Source organism: Dendropsophus ebraccatus, chromosome 14, assembly GCF_027789765.1.
Source record: "Dendropsophus ebraccatus isolate aDenEbr1 chromosome 14, aDenEbr1.pat, whole genome shotgun sequence".
NCBI classification, from domain to species: Eukaryota; Metazoa; Chordata; class Amphibia; order Anura; family Hylidae; genus Dendropsophus; species Dendropsophus ebraccatus.
Window position 1 is genome coordinate 62,134,323 of NC_091467.1, and position 16,656 is coordinate 62,150,978.

Consider the following 16,656-nt stretch of genomic DNA (forward strand, 5'->3'; position numbering starts at 1 on the left):
TGCACCATTGGGGCCCCCGGTCCAGTAGCGGATTATAATAGGTCCGTTTTCGGGTGGCAGCCCGGGGACTGGGCCTCCTGGGGGCCCATGGCCACCCAAAAAGACTGATACTTTTAGCGTTGAAATGTCTCCTGGCTACAGTTCTGCCATGATTTGAAAAAAATCGTGGCTTTTCTACAGCAATTTTGCACAATTCAGGGCATTATGACAATATCTGCACTACAGGTCAGTCAACAGTAGCCCCCATACGTTCCCAGGAGTCATAGCAGCCCCCAACCGGTGATGTGCCCATAGGATTATAATGTGGCCAATCTGAGCTACCGCACAGGGTCTCGAGGGGCCCAGTGACATTGCCCCCATTATAACGCAGCCGCAGCACACACCTCTGCCTTAGTCCCAACCGCCCTGGATCCAGCGGGACATTCCTGATTTTGAGTTACTGTCCCACCATCCCAGAATGGCACCTACAGTGTCCAGCTTAATAATAAAACAGCCCGGCTGGGCACTGAGCATTGTAGTGATGAGTGTAGACCCAGAATCAGCAGTGCTACCACAGTACAGCTGCAATAACCTACTGGGCTGGGATAGGCAGCTCCACAGGGGACTGAAAATCATGTAACATCACATGACTGGGCCTCCACCAATCAAATGTGGGCAGGTCATGTGATTGTCAGCGGCAAATCAGGAAGTAGCACAGTCTTGTTACTTCCCTCAGCAGCAGGCCTTGTGGGTTCAGGCTGTACCTGAAGAGAAGAAGAGCAGCCAAGCACTATCCACAGAGCTGCCACCAGGACCCCCACTGACTGACTCAGGACCAGGTAAGTTAACCTCTTGTTGTCAGCTGTCCCTTAAGTCAGTATAGGAGGAGGTGACAGGTAATTTATATGCTTAATGGCATTTATATTTTATATTTCTATGTGACCTATAGATGCTGTATGGGGCTTTTATGAGGTAATTTTTATGGTCAATGGCTGCTGCAAGCCCTATGAAGCATCTATAGCACGGTATACAAAACCCTTTTGGTAAATTCTGTTGTCTCTGACCTGATTACAGATAGTCTGTATAAAACAATATCCAGTTGTGGCTTCAATGATCATTTCTGTTAAATAGTTAAGAAATACTATATTTGGAGCTAAAAAGATTTGAGAAGAAGTCTATATAAGTGGGGTGGGGTGCGGTAGGTGAGCAGGGGCGTGGTTAGCGCGTGGGGTAAGTTGGGTCCTGGTTAGTGGGGTGGGGGCAGGGATAAAAGGGGTGTGGTTAATACAGGGTAAGGGGCAATTTCTGAATAGCCCTGGGCCCATGGTACTCGTAATCCTCCCCTGGATGTGCCAATGTATCTGCTGTCCACATATACATACACCTGTGTCCGCTCCGTCATATAATAATCTACTACAATCTAGTCACAACAGAGTTATAATCTCCAGGACATTTATATATTACAATCACTGTTCCCCCATGCTCATTGTGTCAGTGACCAGTTCACTGTGTCCAGTGACATCATCCCATAATGATGTCATGAAGATGAGAGCAAACGGAAATAACCATTACATTGCACAGACCTTCATTCAATTACAGGGTCAGTCCTATAATCCGGCACCTGATGATCTAGTAAATTCCACAATAAAGTGTCTGCTGGTAATCCAGAAAGTCTAATAATCCATCAAATGACGATTTTATTTTAATGATCTGGTGTCTAATAGACTAGAAAATCCAACAATCCAGAGTGTCTGATAATCCAGCATCGATCGGTTCTCCTTGATGCCGGATTACAGGAATGTTACTGACTTCAGATTCTTTCTTTGTAGAAATAACAATATAATGTGCAGAAATCCTGATGTTTACAAAACGCCACAAACCGAGAGAGCGAAACACGGATAGCAGAATCAGGCGACATCCAAGAGATGTTTAGAGATAAATCCTCAAAGAGAAGCTAAGAAGTTATAGACTTTTATCTTCTAGTCACCTCCAGAGCTGCACTTACTGTTCTTACTGCGACTCAGGAGGTGCATGGGGGATAAGACAAGATGTAACAGCAGAACAGTGAGTGCAGCTCTGGAGGTGGCTGGAGGATAAAACGTGATGTAACAGCAGAATAGTGAGTGCAGCTCTGGAGGTGACTGGAGGATAAAATACTATGTAACAACAGAATAGTGAGTGCAGCTCTGGAGGATGTGAGTCAGAACCATTAAAGCAAGGGACTTATAAGCGTGTTTTTCGGAACTGCAGCTTTGAGGATAACTCATCATGTATGTATCACATATGTTTCGTGTGTCAGGATGAATCATAGATGTTTCTCGCCTAGGCCTTCAGTTTCTCTTTTCATGGCTGCAGTTGTCAGATATGGCGTCTGGCAGCTGCTGAATGTCACCGGTCTGTGACTTCAGCTCCGCTCCAGGCAAAGATTAAATTCTGGGACTATCCACGGCGTTATGGGGGCGCCATGTGTCACGTGAGTTTTTGTCATCACAACATAAGAACAATACAAGAGCATGGCCATATATGATGACAACAGGAGAACATGGCCATGTATGACATCACCTGTCCAGTCACGGTGGAGACCATGAGGCCACATGTACCATCCTCGCCATATTCCATGTTATACGGACCATTGGATTACAAAAAATCTACTGGCCCCTAAACTGCTTGTCATGGCAGACATGACTAAGCAGAGCTGGTTTGGCTAACCTACTGAGGGGCATGTGAGCTGTCCGGACCTCCAGAGTCCAGGAGTCCAGTTCTTATAGATAAGCGGCTGTACATGTGCTGAGCCTATGAGTCCCGCGGTGGGGTCAGGGACAATCTCAGCATGGTGATGAGGACATCTGGTCGTAGTCAGGGCACTTGAGCAGTGCAGGGTAGTTGGAGTTCATCTGCAGAGAAGCCTCGCTGGAGATGTCTGAAGGGCTTCGGCCTCTCACCCAGGCCTCAGGGTGCAGGAACTGACCGGAGTAGTCGGAGCAGTTGCTGAGCCGTGGTCGGTAATAGCCGGGATGCGGCCTGTAGGCATCCTCTGCCGTGTATCTCTTCATGAACAGGTAGACTGACATTACCCCTGCGCTCTGAGGAAGACACATATGTTATTATAGCAGATCGGGGGCCCTGCTCCCCAGATGGAAGTCACCCCCACACTGTGAGGAAGACATGCATGTTATATTAGCAGATGGGTGGTCCTTGCCCCTCTTACCTCAGTCAGCAGGAAGGAGATGGCTGCGAAGGCAAAGGACCAGCCGTACTTGTAGCTGAAGTAAGTGTCTGAGTCCTTCGTCCGGTTAAGAATCTCATCATTGATGCTGGAAATGTAGAGAACCAGCCCGACCACCAGCGAGAGACCTGGGGCAGACACATGACCATGAGTGTGTGTTGGTATGTTATCTACAGGGGTCCTGGGGAGGGTACATTTTGTAGAGAGATCCAGGAGGAGTGTACATTATCTACAGGGGTCATAGGGAGGGTACATTATCTACAGGGGTCCTGGGGGAGGGTACACTTTCTACAGGGGTCCTGAAGAAGGCTAATTATCTACAGGGGTCCTGGGAAGAGTCTGTAATTTACAGGGGTTCTGGAGGAGGGTACATTAATTGCAGAGATTCTGGGGGAGGGTACATTATCTATGGGGGTCCTGGAGAGGCACATTATCTAGGGGGTCAAGGAGGAGGGTACATTATCTACAGAGGTCCAGGAGGAGGGTACATTATCTACAGGGGTCCTGGTGGAGGGTACATTATTGTACAGGAGTCAAGGAGGAGGGTACATTATCTACAGAGGTCCAGGAGGAGGGTACATTATCTACCGAGGTCAAGGTGGAGGGTACATTATCTACAGGGGTTCTAGGAGAAGTCTGTTATCTACAGGGGTCTTTGAGAAGGGTACATTATCTACATGGGGTCCTGGGGAGAGTCTGTTATCTACAGGGGTTCGGGAGGAGGGTACATTATCTACAGGGGTTCTTTAGGAGGCTACACTATCTACGGGGGTCCTGGGAAGGCTACATTATCTACAGGGGTCCTGGGTAGAGATGATCGAACAGCGCTGATTTTCAGGTTCGTACAAACTCGAACCATCGGTATTTGACTCCCGCAGTCTTCCCGTTCCGTAGGGAAGGTGGAGCCCGAGTCCCACATGGAAAACAGAAATACAACCTATGGCCCAGGCTGTATTCCTGTTTTCCAGGTGGGACTCGGGCGATGGTTTGAGTTCATGAGTTCACCTGAACATCACCGCTGTTCGATCATCTCCAGTCCTGGGGAGGGCACATTATCTACAGGGGTCCTGGTGGAGGGTACATTATTGTACAGGAGTCAAGGAGGAGGATACATTATCTACAGAGGTCCAGGAGGAGGGTACATTATCTACAGGGGTCCTGGTGGAGGGTACATTATTATACAGGAGTCAAGGAGGAGGGTACATTATCTACAGAGGTCCAGGAGGAGGGTACATTATCTACAGGGGTCCTGGAGGATAAAGAAACATTATCTACGGGGGTCCTGGAGGAGGGTGGGCAGGGTAGTTATAGTAGCAGATGGTGACCACTGATGGGTTTTCCTTACGATTCGGTTATTCGGTGTATATTCCCTGCATTATAAGAAATCTACAATTGTGCTAATCCCAGATTACAGGGTAGCGGAAACATCAGATTATACAGAGATAAATAGGGATGAACTCCCAACATGTAAACGCTGTATGCTCACTGCTGTCCTGACATCCTCTGTGCTACTGTTTTACACTCACCAGAAAGAATGAAGAAAATCCCAGAGACAAAGGCGAGGATGGTGCGGTGCGGGCGGATGTGCCCCACATTGTTCAGGATGAAGCCGATGAACATGAAGAAGAGGCTGACGAGAGGGAAAGGGGTGGCAGACCGGATCATCTCTGGAAAGAAACGCCAAAGATTGGGAGAGGATTCAGGGGAGTAGAACCTTACAGCTGGCAGTGGGTGCTGCTGCTGCTCTCATCTTTAGAGGAGCAGAAGGCAGATTACACTCTGGATAGTCTATAGGGCACCTGCTACCTCTATATGGTTAATATGGGCCCTTCCTTTATTTAGCTGTGGCCCCTGAAACCAGCGCATCGGGGCCAAACCTTAGCATTCAACTAATAGTAACCAGAGGAGCTTAAAGGCGTCACATGACACCCAGCAAACCTGCCCCCAACTGCCACAAAGGACATTTTCTGCCCATGCCCCCCATGCCCCTGCCCTCTGCCTCTGTGTCCATCCCACAATGACCCTGCTCCTGTTTGTTCACCCCAATATGACCTTGTCTGGTGCCCAATTCCCTGCCCAAATACCTGTTTCCCCCTCCCAATGACCCTGTCATGTGCCCCTGTGTCTCCCCTGCAATGACCCTGCCCTCTGCTCCAATGACCCAACTAACCCCCCCGGTATCATCTTACTGAGGACGCTGACTGTAGACTCTGAGGTCATCTGGACATTCATCGGCATCACATACTCTATGGTAAAGCAGCGGCCCTGCTCCTCACCTGCAACACAAGAAATCAGTCCAGTCAGTCAGTATATACAGTATGATGTTATATGCAGAGGTGTGATGTCACATGGTGATGTCAGCAGTGTGATTGTATACAGTGTCATTAATGTGACATTACACATTCCTCATACCTGCCAGGAAGCAGACTCTCCAAAGCCCAGAGTGCAGGGACATCTTGATTTCAGTTGTCTGGTTTTGGGGTAGGATGACCCCCTCTTCTAGGTACAGCCAATAATCAGTGCTGACAGCGATTCCCAGAAGCCCCAGACCGCACACTGCGAACACACTGCTAAGCAACGTCAGGGCTTTCCTGCTGCAGGCCCCCATCCCGCAGAGCATCAGGTCCCAACAAGGGCAGAGAGGGACCTAAAAGACAAGGAGGAGCAAGGTGACCCTCAACATTGATACAGCCATGGACACTGATACAGCTGCAGATAACAATACAGCTGCAGATAACATTACAGCTGGACCTAATGACACAGCCAGAGATAATTATACAGCCACAGAGAACGATACAGCCACAGAGAATGATACAGCCAGAGATGATACAGCCACAGAGAACGATACAGCCAGAGATAATGATACAGCCACAGAGAATGATACAGCCAGAGATAATGATACAGCCGCAGATAACAATACAGCTGCAGATAACATTACAGCCAGACCTAATGATACAGCCACAGATATGGATACAGCCAGAGATAATGATACAGCCACATGTAACGATATAACCAGGGATAATGATACAGTCACAGATAAGGATGCAGACGGAAATAATGATATGGTGGGAGATAAGGATACAGCTGGAGATAATGATATAGTTGCAGATAACATTACTGCCGGAGATAAGGTTACAGCCACCAAAAACATTACAGCCGCAGATAAGGGTACAGCCAAAAATAATGTTACAACCTCAGATAACAACATGTCGGGAAATAATGATACAGTCACAGATAACATTACAGTCTAAGATAATGATACAGCTGCAGTTAACATTACAGCCACAGATAGCCATACAGTCGGAGATAGCAACTGGAGATAATTATAAATCCACAGATATTGGTAGTTGCAGGTAATGATAAAGTTGGGGATAATGATACAGTCACAGATAACATTACAGCCGGAGATAATGATACAGTCGCAGTTAACATTACAGCCAGAGATAATGATACAGTCGCAGATAACATAACAGCCGGAGATAATGATACAGTCGCAGATAACATTACAGCCAGAGATAATGATACAGTTGCAGTTAACATTACAGCCAGAGATAATGATACAGTCGCAGATAACATAACAGCCGGAGATAATGATACAGCCGCAGATAACCATACAGCTGCAGATAACAATAAAGCCTGACGATATCAACACAGCTGGAAATAACTATACAGCACACAGATAACAATACAGCTGGAGATAATGATACAGCCGCTGATAACAATATAGCAGCAGATAACCATACAGCCGGAGATAAGGATTCAGCTGGAGATAACAATACAGCATGAAAAGAACCATACAGCTGGACATAAAGATACAGCCGCAGATAACCATATAGCTGCAGATAATGATACAGCCACAGATAACCATACAGTCAGAGATAAGAATTAAGCTGGAGATAATGATACAGCTAGAGAGAATGTTACAACCGCAGATAACAATACAACCGCAGATAACAATACAGCCGCAGATAACCATAAAGCGTGAAGATATCAACACAACTGGAAATACTGTAGCTATACAGCACAAAGATAACAATACAGCTGGAGATAATGATGCAGCTAGAGAGAATAATACAGCCGCTGATAACAATATAGCAGCAGATAACCATACAGCCGGAGATAAGGATTCAGCTGGAGATAACGATACAGCATGAAGAGAACTATACAGCCGGAGATAAAGATACAGCCGCAGATAATGATACAGCCAGAATAAAAACTACAGTCGCAGTTAAGGATACAGCTTGAGATAAAGTTACAGCGGCAGAAAATAATATAGCCAGGGATAATGATACAACCGCAGATAACATTACAGCTTTAACTTTGAACACGATATCTGACTAGGACAGGCATCCCAGAAGAAATAACCAGACGCTACTACTTCCACTACCTGAGCACTGCTCAGCACCACAACTCCCACCATCTTACATTACTCCGGCTCAGGCTTAGAAAAGTCTAGGGGATTCTAGGTTATAGCTCATATTAAACATGGAGACAACATCAATACATGATTGAAACAGCAGGAGTCCAATCTGCAAGTGCGACAGTAAGTATTACAAGAGGGACACACTCTGGAGATGAGGTGTGATCTGCAGCCAACGCCACAACAGAAACAGTCTATTCTACAACCTCATACATTATTATCAGCACTAGCTGTCGCTTCAGCGGGTCACACTGCCCCGCAGAACACTATATACCTCCAATATTTTACAGCGTATATCTAGGTTATATCTACTGTGCATATGTAATTATACACAGGAGATACCAAGTTTATACCAACTGTACCTATATCATTATATACAGGAGATACCCAGGTTATACCAGCTGTACATATATTATTATATACAGAAGATACCCAGATTATAGCAGCTGTACATATATATTATATACAGGAGATACCCAGGTTATACCGGCTGTACATATATAATTATATACAGGAGATACCCGGGTTATACCAGCTGTACATATATAATTATATACAGGAGATTCCCATGTTATACCAGCTGTAAATATATGATTATATACCCAGGTTATAGCTGCTGTGCATATATAATTATATACAGGAGATACCCAGGTTATACCAGCTGTGTATATATAATTATATACAGGAGATCCCCAGGTTATGCCAGTATGCTTAATATCACAATATACAGGACATGTATAACTTATACCAGGTATACATATATAATTATATACAGGAGATCCCGAGGTTATACCAGCTTTACATATATAATTATATACAGTAGTCCAAGAAAAAGGTTGGGAAGACAGCGTCTTTTTGTAGATTAAAAAGATTTCTTTATTTTGCCATATGCATACACAGAAAAATTACGACGTTTCGGCTCTTCTAATACATCCTGAGCCTTCCTCAAGTACTTGAGGAAGGCTCAGGATGTATTAGAAGAGCCGAAACGTCGTAATTTTTCTGTGTATGCATATGGCAAAATAAAGAAATCTTTTTAATCTACAAAAAGACGCTGTCTTCCCAACCTTTTTCTTGGACTACGTATTGGGTGTTAGCCAACCTAATTGAGGACTGTGCGTCATAAAGGGGATTCCGCTGTTTCCACAAGGATCTGGAGTAATTATATACAGTATATACCCAGGTTATACCAGCTGTACATATATAATTATATACAGGAGACATCCAGGTTATACCGGCTGTACATATTTAATAATATATGGGAGATACCTAGGTTATACCAGCTGTACATATATACTTATATACAGGAGATACCCAGATTATACCAGTTGTACATATATAATTATATACAGGAGATACCCAGGTTATAGCAGCTGTACATATATAATTATATATGGGAGATACCCAGGTTATACCATCTGTACATATATAATTATATACAGGAGATACCCAGGTTATACCAGCTGTACATATATAATTAAATATACGGGAGATACCCGGGTTATACCAGCTGTACATATATAATTATATACGGGAGATACCCAGGTTATACCAGCTGTACATATATAATTAAATATACGGGAGATACCCGGGTTATACCAGCTGTACATATATAATTATATACGGGAGATACCCAGGTTATACCAGCTGTACATATATAATCATGCGATGCCCAGGTTATGGCAGGATTATGTTGGAGGATACTGGATGCTCCCATCCGGTAGAGGTTATCCGGGATGTTAGCATGTGGGGGGTTCTGTATAATTTCCCCTCATCCTTTGTGTAGCCACAATAGACATTGATTCGCTTTCCTGCACAGATACTGAGGGGATTATTCTTGTCACTGCTAGAAATCAGATGTATTCATTACCACAGAGGGTTAAAGCACCAGATTATCACAGATTGTATGGGGCTTATCTTATCCAACACAGTGAGGCTCGAAGAATCACTACATTACAGGCATGGGGACTGTGATTATATGATATCAGTGATGTCATAAAGGGGGCGGCGCTGTGACTACCTCTCACACATGAGATACAGGCTGGTTGTCAGCAGTAAGAGATGAATAGCTGTTTCTGTAGTATAAATTGTGTGGATCTATCATACTCCTTACTTACTACACCCATCAACTATCATACTCCTCACTTACTACCCCCATCATCTATCATACTCCTCACTTACTACCCCCATCATCTATCATACTCCTCACTTACTACCCCCATTATCTATTATACTCCTCACTTACTACATCCATCAACTATCATACTCCTCACTTACTACCCCCATTATCTATTATACTCCTCACTTACTACACCCATCAACTATCATACTCCTCACTTACTACCCCCATCATCTATCATACTCCTCACTTACTACCCCCATCATCTATCATACTCCTCACTTACTACCCCCATCATCTATCATACTCCTCACTTACTACACCCATCAACTATCATACTCCTCACTTACTACCCCCATCATCTATCATACTCCTCACTTACTACCCCCATCATCTATCATACTCCCCTACTACACCCATCATCTATCATACTCCTTACTTACTACCCCCATCATCTATCATGCTCCTCACCTACTACACCCATCATCTATCATGCTCCTCACCTACTACACTCATCATCTACCATACCCCTCACTTACTACACCCATCATCTATCATACTTACCTACTACACCTATCATCTATCATACTCCTCACCTACTACACCCATCATCTATCATACTCCTCACCTACTACACCCATCATCTATCATATTCCTCACCTACTACAGTGCACCCATCATCTAATATACTCCTTACCTACTACACCCATCATCTATCATACTTACCTACTACACCCATCATCTATTATACTCACCTACTACACCCATCATCTATCATACTCCTTACCTACTACACCCATCATCTATCATACTTACCTACTACACCCATCATCTATCATGCTCCTCACCTACTACACCCATCATCTATTATACTCACCTACTACACCCATCATACTCCTCACTTACTACCCCATCATCTATCATACTCCTCATTTACTACCCCCATCATCTAACATACTACTCACTTACTACCCCCATCATCTAACATACCACTCACTTACTACCCCCATCATCTAACATACTCCTCACTTACTACCCCCATCATCTATCATACTCCTCACCTACTACACCCATCATCTATCATGCTCCTCACCTACTACACTCATCATCTACCATACCCCTCACTTACTACACCCATCATCTATCATACTTACCTACTACACCTATCATCTATCATACTCCTCACCTACTACACCCATCATCTATCATACTTACCTACTACACCCATCATCTATCATACTCCTCACCTACTACACCCATCATCTATCATACCCCTCACCTACTACACCCATCATCTATCATACTAACCTACTACACCCATCATCTATCATACTAACCTACTACACCCATCATCTATCATACTAACCTACTACACCCATCATCTATCATACTCCTCACCTACTACCCCCATCATCTATCATACTAACCTACTACACCCATCATCTATCATACTCCTCACCTACTACACCCATCATCTATCATACTAACCTACTACACCCATCATCTATCATACTAACCTACTACACCCATCATCTATCATACTAACCTACTACACCCATCATCTATCATACTCCTCACCTACTACCCCCATCATCTATCATACTAACCTACTACACCCATCATCTATCATACTCCTCACCTACTACACCCATCATCTATCATACTCCTCACCTACTACACCCATCATCTATCATACTCCTTACTTACTACCCCCATCATCTATCATACTCCTCACCTACTACACCCATCATCTATCATACTCCTTACTTACTACCCCCATCATCTATCATACTCCTCACCTACTACACCCATCATCTATCATACCCCTCACCTACTACACCCATCATCTATCATACTTACCTACTACACCCATCATCTATCATACCCCTCACCTACTACCCCCATCATCTATCATACCCCTCACCTACTACCCCCATCATCTATCATACCCCTCACCTACTATACCCATCTAACAGACTCCACATCTACTACATTGTAACTCTCATCCTCTTTCTCAGTCTCATTCTGTCAGCCATCCTCCTCTTCTCCCTTTGGCTGTGCTGCTCCCCTCTGACCCCATTACCTGTGTGTACAGGAGACTGTTGACCTCTCGCAGGAGCTTCGCTGCAAACTTCCTGGATTTCCTTGTGAGCAGCCGCCTGCAGCAGCGCATGAGATGGGGGCAGCCTGCAGGGGCCACAGCTCGGAGGTCCCCAATGTCTGGGCAGCTTCTTCTATCCTGCCAGCTGGTGGGATGCAGCGTCTTTGTGGCATGAGAGCGGCGATGATCTGTGAGAGCGAAAGAAGGGAGAGCGAAGGCTGAGCCGCTCCACAACCCAGCACTGCGGCCCCTCCTCTGATAGCGGGAGGAGGGGGACAATGGGAAGCTCCATAGTGGGGAGGGGGATCCATATGCTGATGATACCAAAGAGGAGGCTGAGTACACTGGTGATACTGGAGAGATGGCTGTATACACTGGTGATACCAGAGAGGAGGCTAGGTACACTAGTGATACCCAGGGGCGGTCTTGGCATTTCTGGGGCCCCAAGCGAAGTTATGTCTGGGCCCCCCCCCTCGACACGCGTTCCAAAACAATAGACCGCTGTGTGTTGCCCCCAGTAGTATATACCCCTTGTGCGCTACCGCCAGTAATATATACTTCTTGTGTGCTGCCCCCAATAGTATATACCCCTTGTGTCCTGCCCCCAGTAGTATATACCCCTTGTTTGCTTCCCCCAGTAGTATATAGACCCCTGTGTGTTCCCCCAGTTATATATAGCCCCCCCGTGTGCTCCCCCAGAAGTATATAGACCTCCTGTGTGCTGCCCCCAGTTGTATATACCCCCTGTGTGCTCCCCCACTAGTATATAGGCCCCCTGTGTGCTCACCCACTTAGATATAGACCTCCTGTGTGCTCCCCCTATTCGGATATAGACCCCTGTGTGCTCCTCCAGTAGTATATAAACCCCCTGTGTGGTTCCCCCAGTAGTATATAGACCCCCTGTGTGCCCCACCAGTATTATATAGACCCCTTGTGTGCTTCCCCAGTAGTATACAGACCCCTGTGTGCTCCCCCAGTATTATATAGACCCCTTGTGTGCTTCCCCAGTAGTATATAGACCCTCTGTATGTTCCCCCAGTAGTATATAGACCCCCTGTGTGCCCCACCAGTAGTATAAAGACCTCTGTGTGCTCCCCCAGTAGTATATAGCCCCCCTGTTTGCTCCCCCACTTGGATATAGACCTGTGTGCTCTCCAAGTTGTATATAGACCCCATTCTGCTGCCCCAAGTAGTATATAGACCCCCTGTGTACTGCCCCCAGTAGTATATAGACCCCTCTGTGAAGCCCCAGTAGTCTATAGCCCCCCTGTGTGCTCCCCCTGTTATATAGCCCCCCTGTGTGCTCCCCCCATTTATATAGACCCCCGATGTGCACTCCCCCAGTTAAACAGACCCCTGTGTGCTCCCCCTCCCATATAGTATATAACACAATAAAACAAACACTTATACTCACCTGGGTCCGGGCGTCTCCTCTTCTCTTCACTCTTGTGGCCGCAGGAAGGGTTTTCCCTGCGATCACAAGAGGCCGCACTCCCCTTGTCCTGGCGCTGATGCTCCAGTGATGTCACTGGAGCGCCGGCACCACAAGGTCAAAGCTGCCACTTGTGACCGCAGGGAAAACCCTTCCTGCGGCCACAAGAGTGACTGACAGGAAGGAGGCCAATGTCTCCCGCCCTGTCAGTGCTGCTGCATGTAACTATGAGCGCTCATTACGAGTGCTCATAGTTACAGTTCAAATGGCAGCAGCGAGCGGGGCAGCGGCCCTGTCCAGCGGTCTTAAGCACAAGAGCGGTGACACCAGAGAGGAGGCTGAGTACACTGGTGATACCGGAGAGATGGCTGTATACATTGGTGATACCCAAGAGGAGGCTGAGTACACTGGTGATACTAGAGAGATGGCTGTATACATTGGTGATACCAGAGAGGAGGCCAGGTACACTAGTGATATCCAAGAGGAGGCTGAGTACACTGGTGATACCGGAGAGATGGCTGTATACATTGGTGATACCAGAGAGGAGGCCAGGTACACTGGTGACACCAGAGAGGAGGCTGAGTACACTGGTAATACCGGAAAGATGGCTGTATAGATTGGTGATACCAGAGAGGAGGCCAGGTACACTGGTGATACCAAAGAGGAGGCTGAGTACACTGATGACACCAGAGCGGAGGCTGCTTACACAAGTGATAACGTAGAGGAGAGGAGGCTGTATACACTTGTGATACTAGAGAGGAGGCTGCATATAGTGGTGATACTGGAGAGGTGTGTATACTGGTAATGCCAGAAAGGAGACCATGTACATTGGGGATACCATAGGGAAGGCCACCTACATTTGTGATACCAGAGAGGAGGTCATGTACACTGGTGATTTCGGAGATGGAACTGTATACAATGGTGTTACAGGAGAGGAGGCTGCATATGCTGGTGATACTGGAGGGGAGTCAGTGTACATTGGTGATACCAGAGAGGAAGCTGTGTACATTGGTGACACCAGAGAAGAGGCTGTATACACTGGTGATACGGGAGAGGAGGATAGATACACTAGTACTACCGGAAAGGAAGCCGCATAAACTAGTGATACTGGAGAGAAGACTGAAGAAAGTGTATATTTGGGGATACAGGAAAAAAGGCTACGGAAATTAGTGATAACAGAAAGGAGACTAGATACACTGGTGTTACTGAGAGGGAGACTAGATACACTGGTGTTACTGAGAAGGAGACTAGATACACTGGTGTTACTGAGAAGGAGACTAGATACACTGGTGTTACTGAGAGGGAGACTAGATACACTGGTGTTACTGAGAAGGAGACTAGATACACTGGTGATACTGAGAAGGAGACTAGATACACTGGTGTTACTGAGAAGGAGACTAGATACACTGGTGTTACTGAGAAGGAGACTAGATACACTGGTGTTACTGAGAGGGAGACTAGATACACTGGTGTTACTGATAAGGAGACTAGATACACTGGTGATACTGAGAGGGAGACTAGATACACTGGTGTTACTGAGAAGGAGACTAGATACACTGGTGATACTGAGAAGGAGACTAGATACACTGGTGTTACTGAGAAGGAGACTAGATACACTGGTGATACTGAGAAGGAGACTAGATACACTGGTGTTACTGAGAAGGAGACTAGATACACTGGTGTTACTGAGAGGGAGGCTAGATACACTGGTGTTACTGATAAGGAGACTAGATACACTGGTGTTACTGAGAAGGAGACTAGATACACTGGTGTTACTGAGAAGGAGACTAGATACACTGGTGTTACTGAGAGGGAGACTAGATACACTGGTGTTACTGATAAGGAGACTAGATACACTGGTGATACTGAGAAGGAGACTAGATACACTGGTGTTACTGAGAAGGAGACTAGATACACTGGTGTTACTGAGGGAGACTAGATACACTGGTGATACTGAGAATGAGACTAGATACACTGGTGATACTGAGAAGGAGACTAGATACACTGGTGATACTGAGAAGGAGACTAGATACACTGGTGTTACTGAGAAGGAGACTAGATACACTGGTGTTACTGAGGGAGACTAGATACACTGGTGATACTGAGAATGAGACTAGATACACTGGTGATACTGAGAAGGAGACTAGATACACTGGTGATACTGAGTAGGAGACTAGATACACTGATGATACTGAGAAGGAGATTAGATACACTGGTGTTGCTGAGGAGGAGACTAGATACACTGGTGATACTGAGAATCAGACTAGATACACTGGTGTTGATGATAATGAGACTAGATACACTGGTGTTACTGATAATGAGACTAGATACACTGGTGTTACTGATAATGAGACTAGATACACTGATGATACTGAGAAGGAGGAGGTGTACATTGTTAACACACTGGTAATATTGGAATAGAGGCTAGATACACTGCTAGCAGCAGAGAGAAGTGAGGTTCCTGCAGCTTCAAAAGCACCAGGAAATCAGAATAGTGATTGCAGCTCTGAAGGTGATTGGAGGATAATACGTGATCTAACAGCAGTCTAGTGATTGCAGCTCTGGAGGTAACTAAAGGATAAGGGCCCTATTACAAGAACAGATTATCTGACAGATTTTTTTAAGTCAAAGCCAGGAATGGATTTGAAAAGAGGAGAAATCTCAGTCTTTCCTTTATTACATGTTCTCTGTTTATAGTCTGCTCCTGGCTTTGTCTTAAAAGAAAAATCTGTCAGATAATCTGTTGGTGTAATAGGGCCCTAAGACAGTTTGATGTTATTCTTCTAAGTTGCTTGAAGTTTGTTGTAACTCTACAACTTGGAGGAGGCACCACTTTCATCATGGCCACCTCCTCCCCCTTCCACACTGATGATAGACTCGTCTCCGATGTGGCTGGCTGATTGCCCCTGATTGCCGGTGATTGTGCGGTTCGCTGCCACCCCCGATCCTGCATCTTGATGAGGATGGAGCAGAATTATCCATCTGATCAATATGTCCGGTGTATACATGAGGCCTGAGCTGTCATCATGTAGGCGGAGCTCTGGAAGGTCTTCATTAATTGACATTTATAGTACTTGTATCCCAGTCATATCTATTATTATAGATTTTTAAAGTGCCTTTAATTCCATAACGCTATACATGAGAAGGGGGGTGGAGTGGTGGTGAGGGGGGCTTTGACAGGCAAACAGAACATTACAAAATCAAAACAAGTTACATAAAGGTAAATGAGAGACTGTTACATGGGGATGGAGGACCCTGTCCGCAAGGACTTACACTCTACAAGGCAAGGGGAGGGAGACAGAAGGTAAAGGGCAGCCAGTCAAAGTGTGGAGCAGAGTTATTATAGGTTGTAGCCTAGTTTGAAGAGATGGGTTTTCAG

General features: G+C 45.6%; 1 protein-coding gene across 1 annotated transcript; it reads right to left on the reverse strand.

The window, feature by feature from the left end:
• Positions 1 to 1,462: 1,462 nt before the first annotated feature.
• On the reverse strand, positions 1,463 to 12,030 carry CACNG5 (calcium voltage-gated channel auxiliary subunit gamma 5). The gene is made up of 6 exons (XM_069951444.1): positions 11,828 to 12,030; positions 5,618 to 5,852; positions 5,395 to 5,481; positions 4,732 to 4,872; positions 3,188 to 3,333; positions 1,463 to 3,062 (listed from the first exon to the last, which is right to left on the reverse strand). The coding sequence occupies exons 1-6, from the start codon at positions 11,915 to 11,917 to the stop codon at positions 2,805 to 2,807; spliced, it is 957 nt and encodes a 318-aa protein (XP_069807545.1). The 5' UTR covers positions 11,918 to 12,030; the 3' UTR covers positions 1,463 to 2,804.
• Between the last annotated feature and the right edge of the window lie 4,626 nt (positions 12,031 to 16,656).

What these genes read in the sequence shown, in the direction of transcription:
- CACNG5 (XM_069951444.1), bottom strand. Translation starts at nt 11,917, where the DNA reads ATGCGCTGCTGCAGGCGGCTGCTCACAAGGAAATCCAGGAAGTTTGCA. An exon ending in ACAGTCTCCTGTACACACAG is followed by an intron (nt 5,853 to 11,827) that starts GTAATGGGGTCA and finishes CTTGTCTTTTAG; the next exon opens with GTCCCTCTCTGCCCTTGTTG. An exon ending in GAGAGTCTGCTTCCTGGCAG is followed by an intron (nt 5,482 to 5,617) that starts GTATGAGGAATG and finishes CTTGTGTTGCAG; the next exon opens with GTGAGGAGCAGGGCCGCTGC.